The sequence below is a fragment of the Sitophilus oryzae genome, unplaced genomic scaffold (genome assembly GCF_002938485.1).
Source record: "Sitophilus oryzae breed Bouriz unplaced genomic scaffold, Soryzae_2.0 scaffold_1530_pilon_pilon, whole genome shotgun sequence".
Classification (NCBI taxonomy): domain Eukaryota; kingdom Metazoa; phylum Arthropoda; class Insecta; order Coleoptera; family Curculionidae; genus Sitophilus; species Sitophilus oryzae.
In genome coordinates, this window is record NW_022146204.1 from 49,143 (window position 1) to 58,683 (window position 9,541).

The 9,541-nt window shown below is 34.1% G+C and overlaps 1 protein-coding gene across 1 annotated transcript in view; it reads left to right on the plus strand.

The window, feature by feature from the left end:
• The window catches only part of LOC115878802 (class E basic helix-loop-helix protein 22-like), a gene marked incomplete at its 5' end in the record, with an annotated part of 36,906 nt that extends 28,244 nt beyond the window's left edge, over positions 1-8,662 (plus strand). Inside the window, one exon of the mRNA XM_030895406.1 lies at positions 8,617-8,662. Within this exon, the coding sequence (XP_030751266.1) occupies positions 8,617-8,662 (46 nt within the window). The remainder of the gene's footprint in view (positions 1-8,616) is intronic.
• Between the last annotated feature and the right edge of the window lie 879 nt (positions 8,663-9,541).

The following is a 9,541-nucleotide window of genomic DNA, read 5'->3' on the forward strand; positions in this document are numbered from 1 at the left end:
GTTCGGTAGCCACTTCCCGTTCAGTTACGTATTGTAGTTGTTCTATTTCTTGATAAATATCCTCAACTTGTTTGTCATCTGCGTCAGTTGTAGGCATATATACCTGAATAAGATGCATGTTAGTAGGTTTTGTACGGATGGTGACTTTAATAATGCGGTCACTAATGGTTTGGTAACTGTCCACGTATTGTACCATTCTTTGTTAACCAGTGGCTACTCCATTCTGGCTTGCATTGTCTGAGCCCGACACGAAAATCCGATGTTCAGCAGTTGTAAAGTGTCCCTTACCTTTCCAGTGTGTTTCCGACAAACCACATATATCCATCTCTGCTGTCATCAGCTCACGCTCTAATATTTGAAGTTTCCCTACGCTCAGTTCAATTCCACGTACCAATATTTATCTTGGATTTCTGAGGAAGCTTGTTGTTTTTTCCAGTAACTCGAGCTGCAGACAAAGCCTGGTCACCTACGTTTGTCTGCTCGGTTGCTAATTTCACACTTGATGGCCCGAAACCAGTCAAGCGCCGGTCGCTACTCGGGCACAATTTACCTCTATACAAAAGTGCTTTGTTTGTCCGCTAGAGGGCATCAAACTTTAAAAAAATAAACAGATTTTTTTTTTTTTTTTTTTTTTTTTATCAGTGTTTGAATGAGATTTTGGTTGCCTATGTTTTGCTAAGTTTTTTTTTTTTTTTTTTTTTATTTTACTATTAAAAAGTACGGAAAGGGTCAAAACTACCCCACCATATAAAAAATTCTGGTATATATAGTTTTTCGGACACCCAAAATATCATTCAAATCGGAATAACTGTTCTTAAAACATCTAGAAAATCGGAGATATTTAACAAAAACTAAAATAAAAAAAAAAAAAAAAAATTGGAATATTTAATAAATTACATTAAAAATATGCACAGGGTGAGTTTTCTACGATGTTCTCTATGGGTATCTCAGAACCTACTGAAGTAGAGAGTCGGTTAAATGGGAAGAAAATTGCAGTTTTGTGGGGTCATAAATATACGCCTTTCAGGTTTTGAAAGAAGTTCAGCTTCTAGATAAGCTGAAAAAATGGTTTAACTATTTTAAAATGGTCCCTAATTCCAAATTTATAATCTATTTTAGACCAAAGTTTTCAGATAAAATTGTAGATAATCACATCCTTAATGAAGATTGTGTTCCATTTTCTCTAAATTCTGTCATTTTGACATATGACACAAATTTATGTTTTTTTAAATGCAAAACCATAGTTAGCCATGACTTCATAAAAACGCCATTTTTTAAGATTTTCAGTGAAAGTATAAACTATAATATGTTTTTTTTCAAAAATACTGAGTTATAATAACTCTTATCATTTTTAAACAATTTCCACTTAGTTAGCTATAGAAACAAGTTCAATCGTCGTTACTCTCATAAATGTCAAACTGTCACATCAAACTTAGACTTTAGAGACTCACACATCAATACAGTGGTTCTAACATGACTTTCATTGCTTCACCAATAAAAAAATATTTAAAAATTGTGGCGATATCCCTAATTGCAAACTCAGGGACAGGAAGGGTAGACCAATTGCATGGATCTCCTCAGTCCACCACATGACCTATCTATTTTAGATTTTTTATGCGGTATATTTTTTGAATATTTTCTAAAATAACTTAAACTCTATGTAGTGATATTATTTTTTAAGTTTAAGTTTATGTAATGTAAATTGTAAAGAACTGTTTAATAAAATATTCTGTCTTTTATATATAAGTCATAAATTATAATAATTAAATAAATAATTTGTACTGAAGCTGTGGTTGGTTCCTTGTGAAACATCGTTGAAATATTAGTATTTTAATAAAGCACGCTTTTGAATTGTTTCAAACTTTTAATAGAGTAACTTTAACTCAAACATATATATGTTTCAGCTTGTTAGGCCTTTTTCAGAGTTTTAAGTTTTTAAGAACTTAAAAAACTCTTGAAAAGAAAACCACTCCAAATATTGAGTTAAAGTACTCTAATAAAGTTTTAAGCGATGTAAATACTAATAAATAATAACATATAATGGGAATACCATACCAACTAAATTGAAATTGGTCAAGAAGAGATAAAGAATTGGCTATAACTCAGTAATTTTTCGAAAAACGTATTTTAGCTTATATCCTAAAGCTTAAAATGGCCTTTTGTAGAGCCCTGGCCAATATGGTTTCCATTTTAAAACTTGTATCTTTGTGTCATATATGTCAAAAATAACAAACTTTAGAGACGGAGGACACAGTCTCATTACGGATGTGATTATCTAGCTTTACATCTAAAACTTGTCTAATAGATATAATTATACTAGATTAGAGACCATTTTAAAATAACCAAGTATTTTTTTAGAATATCTAATAAATAAGAACGCCAATCTTGAGCCATGTTATGACCCACAATTCTTTTCCCGTTTAACCGAGTCTCTATCTCAGTAGTTTCCAAGGAATATATAAGCTATCGTCATCACCTAATATCTAATAAATTTAACAATACTACAATCAACCTTAATCCGGTAAAAATACCGGACTGTACATATATATTATTTTTTCAATTATAAGTAAAGTTGGTTTTCACGACACAGTATGAAAAAAATAAAATTAAACTGTAATGGGCTTCCTAAGGTGATTTTTTCACTTTTTTCTCCCTTCTCTATCTGTGGCAGTCATTCCGCTGTACCGGAGGAATTGAATTGTTCGGATTTGAAGGTAATGATGGGGGCTCGCGGCCCTGACCCACAAGCCTATTAAAGTTTCATAAAAAGAACGATTTCGCCTGTAGCATCATCGCTTCCCACATACTTTACTAGAGCCACACTGTTATTGCAATGTTATTGTCTGAGATAGATTTAAGGAAACAATCCAAATCATCCCTATCTCTTTGTCTGCTATAGCAAATTAGTAAATAACAAAGTAATAAATGCACATTATTTCTAATAAACACTTTAAAACAGAAATCGTTCAGCGAAATAAATTGATTGATCCCACAGGGTTAATGGGTATTTTTTAAAACAAGACGATAATGCAATTTTACCGTCATGCATAAAACAATATTTTCTTTCCATAGCAGAGTTACGTTTTTAAAAATATTCAAGAATTATTATTTCAAGGGAATTTATAACGAGTAGAAAAAATATTATTGCTGGGTTGGCGTTGGTTTCTATGTAATTTGACAAATAAATAAAGCTGTCTCTTTAGTTGTCAGTTTGAGTCAATATTTTTAATTCTAACAAAATTGTGGATTGCAGAGTTGAATTGGAGCCAGAAATGGTTCAAAACAGAATAAGTAAAATATACCGTGACAGATATTCAGGCTGAGGCGACAATAAACGCCATATCCAAACCACTTCCATTTAAATCCCAGATAACTTATGAAAAGGAATGCAAAGGAATTTTCAAGAAATGGAAGCAATTAAAACGTGCGAGGAAGGGAAATAAAGGTTTTAACCTATCCTCGCTGTTAAAGGGTATCCCATTTTTAATCTACCCTTACGGTTAATGTACTATTTATCTACAATTTTTTGATAGATATAAGGCAATTATTGCTATGGAAAAAAATTATTGGGAGTACAACTGCAATGTAATCAAAATACAGCAAATCAAATACTTATTCACCATAACACACCAAAACACTCTTACTTTTTCTCTGGACGCGCGTTTCGCAGATATTTTTTTTTCGCGGATCATCAGCGTCATTGCTTCATCAAACACAATACTGCTTTACTTTCTTTAATGTTTAATTTTGCAGTAGAATTACCTTAATATATATTCTATTTATTTTAAAACCTTCTATGTAGAAAGTGCTTCTAATAAAATCTATTAAGAATAGAGTGTTTTAAAGAGTCTTACATCTTACAGCAAGACCAAGACCAAGAATGGACCCTGAAAGGCCAAGACTAAGATTACTTATTAGACTGTAAGATCAAGATAGGGAATGTTAGGTTGGTTTTCATTTTCATCACTTATATGAAAACTATACAGGGTGGAGTCTTAAAAATTCTGAAATATTTTCAGACTGATAGATCTCGATAAAGAAACATATTTTTCTCTTTGCCATTTTCAAAATAGAAGTCCAAAATAACCGTTTATTTTTAAAAATGATTTTGCTTAAATTTTGAGAACCACTGTTTTTTTTTTTTTTTTTTTTTTTTTTCTTTCTTGTAATTTTTTTAATTTACACCTAATTTATTACCAATGTTGCCATACTATCAAATGGTGTGGTTTTAACTAAAAACTAAAAATTTCCAAATTTTCAATTTTTTCATTTTTTTTTTTTTTTTCTTTTTCAAAACAATTAATATACTACCACTAAAATATTTGCACTTATTTTAAGACTAACCCTGTATAGTAGGTACTAAAACCAAGGGGTATTCCCCAATATTTGTGGACATGGGGCACCTGCGTATTTTGGAATAAAAATAAGTTTACTGGACACAATATACCTCAATTCAAAAGGGTACTTCATAGTTTGTCCGTTAGGGGGAATCAAACTTTAAAAATAAACACATTTTTAAGATTTTTGAAGAACCGATATTCCGATTTGCAGATGGGATTTGGGTTGTCTATGTTTTGCTAAGTACTTTTAACATTTATTTGACTTTCACAAAAGGAAATCAATTAAGGACGGGAAGTTGAAAGGCACTACCTTACACAAATCTTAGATAGAAAAAAATCGTAAAATGATCTTTCTAGTGTTTACTACATTTTGGATCTTGTAAAAAAAATAACCACATATTTTGAGAATATTTATATATTTCTATTCGATATGGCATTTTTCTAAAAAACAAAATTTTTTTTTTTTTTTTTTTTTAGAAAAAAAAATCACCAGTCGGTGACGTAGGAAAATATTTCTAATAAAATTTGTAGCAGAGATGGGGGTGGTTTTCTACGTCTGGTCCTTTTTCACTTCATTTTGGCAGAAATCAAAAAGTATTTAAAGGCTTATCAAAACATAGGCACCCCAAACCTCATTCAAATCAGAATAATGATCCCTTAAGGCATCTTAAAAATATGTTATTACAAAGTTGATACCCTCAATGGAACAAAAAGCATTTTTGTATTGAAGTAAATTGTGTCCAATGAAGACTATTTTGATTTATGAATTACGCAGTAGTCCTATGTCCACGGAATATTGAGACACCCTGTATAGTAGGGGTACTAAAATATACTGAATAAATATTAATAAAAATGTTTAATTCTTAATAAAGTGTAGGAATGATTCGCAGCATCAATATTATCGAGCATATCTAAAAATAACATTAAGAAAATAATGTTACTTTCAACTGAGTAGATGCGAATAAAATTATTATTACTGGCAATATCATAAAATTACACTGCATCACGAGATTAATAATATTTAAGTCTAGAACAAGCCTAAAAAAACTTATCTATCCGTATAAACAAGTACAATCATAAATCTGCAGCCCGAGTATTCTTTTTAGCGGGTCGCCTTCGCAGTATTGTTACGTTGTGGAATAATACAAAAGCAAAATGTACTGGAAAGGGCGAAATTGTACTAAAAATATCGCGCTTATATCATGTATACGAAAAATCACATATATCAAACTTCGAGTAATATGTTAAGATATTACTAAAAACAAAGTATTGACAGGGACCTTATATATAAACTCTCGCCAATATGTACAAAGAAGCCAATGTAGAATGTAGAATGAGTGAGAGGGGGGTTAATCACTACGACCTTAAAGATCTATTGTGCCCCCTTCCTTGAGTTATTACACAGTCTACAACCCATCATACCTCTGTTGTAGAGGGGCAGGGTATTTCCCATCTTCCTTTGACAACAGTTCTTCCTCCGAGAGGGACACACCCTTCCACAGTTGGAGTTTGGCCCTCCGTGCCGCTCTTCACAGTCGAGGAGCTTGCCTCCGGCTGAGGAACCCGTGAGGTGGAGGCTGGAGGATCTGTCTCCATTTTCTCCACCTCTTTAACTTGGTCTCGCCTTAGACCTGATACCGGTGTTGTCCCGTATCTATAATAGAGGATATGTCTCTCTTTCTGTATTGCCTCCTTCGATTTAAGGTCAATTCCTATTGTGAGGACCTGACCATGACCCTCCTCCCTCGAGTTGATGACTCGCCAACTCGATGTGCTTACATTGAAGTTCTGACCCTGGATAAGGCTCAACAGGTAGGTGGTGTATTTCCCCTTGCTCCTCGGCAAAAAGACCGTGATGGCCGCCCCTTTAGGGATGTTTTCTCCCTTCACTGCAACCAGTTCCGGCCCCTGCCAATTTTTAAGTTTAGGTGCGATTTCCATCAACCAATTCGCCGATCTTGAGATACACAATCTATGATGATCATGCCCACCCGAAAGTGTATCCCCGCAAAACGCAACTCACCCACATTTTGTATATCGTTGTGTTGCGATCCGATCGCCACTGCTTTGTCCAGTATAGCCTCTTCTAGAGACGTTTGCTGGTCGGTGGTCAGAGCAACCTCTGGGAAGTTCTTTAGCAGCACCGCCATTTTCACTTGTCCAGCAATAGCGGCAAAGCTGGTGATACGTCCCTGCTTGCCTCCCGGTGTTGGACGGCTTTCCATCCTAGCTTTTTTCTTTCCCTGCCGGAGAAGAGGTGAGAGATTCTCGCTCCCTCTCTTGCCCTTTGATGGAGATGAGTCAGGTTGTTTCTTGGTTTCATTACTCTCCCCTTTTCGGAGGAGCGTTTTCGCTTTTACTTCCTCTGGAGCAAGTCCTTCGTGGAGCAGTCGGAGGTATCTCCGTGCTTCTGCTTCGCTAAGATCTACTCTCAGAGGATCGTCTAACCCGCCTGGTTAACCCAGGCTGGGTAGACGAAACGGCAGCTTGTGTCGCTTATTGGGTCTAGAGGTAGGCTCGCGACCCTTGCTGGAGAAGATGGTGCTTGTGTGCCACTTGTGGAGGACGATCCCAAGCAAGTGTCAGCCGCACCTCTTGTAGTTTCCTTTGGATTTCCTTGGAACTTTTATTGTAATATTCTCAGTGTCGCTAGGGGGCTTCCCCACAGCTTCCCCGGTGGACAAAGAAGCCAAAGCAACACTAGAAGAAATCTTCTGTCAACTGGACCGGACCAACAAAGGATTAAAAATAGATGAAGAATATCTTAACCGTCTAAGATTCGCTAATGACATAGTCCTATTGCCAAAAATCCTGAAAAACTACAAGCACAAATTAACGAACTAAATACAGCCATCAATAAAATAGGTCTTAAAATGAATTTAGCAAAAGCTAAAGTAATGTACACTGAACGACATTCTAATAAAGAAACTCAATCATATTCAAATCTCGAATGCCACATTATCCAAAGAAGAAAACATTCGACCAATTTGTACTACCAGTTATGACCTATGCATGCAAAATCTAGACACTTAAAACGGACATCATGAGGAAACTGCAGGTAGCTCAACACTCAATGGAACGAAATATGCTGGGGATAACCAAAAGAGTGGATACGACAAAATACCCAGGTAAAGATGATCATCTACAGAGTCAAGTCTCTCAAATGGCAATGGCACCAATTAAGAGACCTAGAAGAAGACCGAACCTGAGATAGAACCATGATATAAGAAAATTAGCAGGGATAACTTGGGCCCGTATAGGCAACAATAGACAACAATGGGCCCAACTACAAAGAGAGTATCTAAACATGTGATGAAGGCTACACCATAATTAGAAATGGTTGAATAAGCTGAAAATGATAATAATAATACTAAAATAATCGCATAACTACCTAGTTTTATGTCTAAAAACATCAGAAATCCGGAAAAAAACATCATTATTATTAAAATCTCATAATTGTACCAAGATATTTTTAAACTGTACAAATTTTAGTACTAATTTTTTTTCGCGACATCCCTCATTGCAAAAGTAAGGTCCCCACTTGAAGTAGTTGAATTCCTGTTTCAGTGGAACGTCATCGTATCAGTACCGTACTAAGGAGCGTTCAGTACTATTTACACATAATTTATTTAATATTATTTGCTAACAAACTATTTTTTTTAGATAAAATTATAAGTTTTTATTTCGTTATTTACTTTTATTATTGTTATTAACACTAAATCTTTTGTTTTTTAGACTGTTTTTAGTAGTAAGTAACTTTCCTTTCATTTATAATTCTGTTTAAATGACAATAACAATATTTTAATAAAGACCTTGATCTTGATTGTTGTTTGTTCTCATTAGAGCGGAGTCTCATTTCAATATTATATCAACTTTTTTTCCATTCATTAACAAAATTATTTTTTATTAATAATGCTATTTTTATGTAATTTATTAATTCGTTTTCTTTTTTGTAAATTAATTTCTATTTCTCTTAGTTCCTATATTATCTCTGTATCCAAAGTTTTGGAATAATATATGGATATATAGATTTTGAGATAATTGGATTCTAAAATAATTTTTATAATGTATAGTTTTTTAATCAAAAATGTTTTTAATAATTTATTTCAACGATTTGATCGTTTGGTTTTTGGTATTGAGGAAATGATTACTCACACTGTTTACTACATTTTCTGTCATCTGTACGTAAATGAAAGATACAGCCTTGATGAGTGGTCCAATACAGGGATTCAGCAGAATTTTGATATGGGTTATTTTATAGATAATTGCTTTTTAGGACCATATCAACAAATTTAGGGAAAGAGAACGCGATGGGATATTAATATGGCTGGGATATTAATAATGAACCAGCAGAGGGGCCTAAGGCTTTGTTTTTTAAAAAATGAAAAATAATTTTAAAAAACACATTTTTTGAATAAAACGTTTACATGAATTTCTCTATCAATAGATTTCATAGACTTGGTTATCAAACCGTGTGTTCCCGTGGATTATTTAAATACCTACAAATTTTCTAAAAAAAATAAAAATTAACAGATTTTTTGAACACGACAAAATAATATTAACTAAACAAAACTAGAAAACATCATTTTCTGCATCACAAGCAAATAAAAATTAATACATAGTCAAGAGTCATAATTCAGGATTTCTCGCCCAGCAGTACATGGGGGGCCGGCACCCCTGTAGTTACGCCAATGCTTGGATTGCTAAAGATTTTATTATTGTTAGAAATGAATACGGCCTCCTTAAATTTGCGCTTTTTCCAATGGGGTTCTTTGTGGACAACCCGGGCTTCCGACCATTTATGTTGTGGCGCTTGGACCACACATGATCTACAATACCCGACTTCATTGTTTCACCTCTTTGCGTATGTTTTTTATGTTCGTCAAAGTCGTACATCTAGAGGACATTTTGTCTCTCAATATACGACTCACCGCACTCGCAAGGTACCTGATAGATGCTCTTTCTCTTGGTTTGATGAGTTTGAGGTTTGTTTTGTTAGTACCTCCTTAAAGTAGTTGCAGACTTAAAAACAGTTTTTCATTTTATTGTAGCAGCTATTCACCTGACTCCGATGTTCCTTTTAGTTAAGGTTTAGAGTGTGTGTGTGTGTGTGAGAGAGAGAGAAGAGAGAGAGAGAGATAGCATCCTCCTCAGGCTGGCTAATGAGTCAGCCCTGCAATTGGAATATAAATTTGTCTATG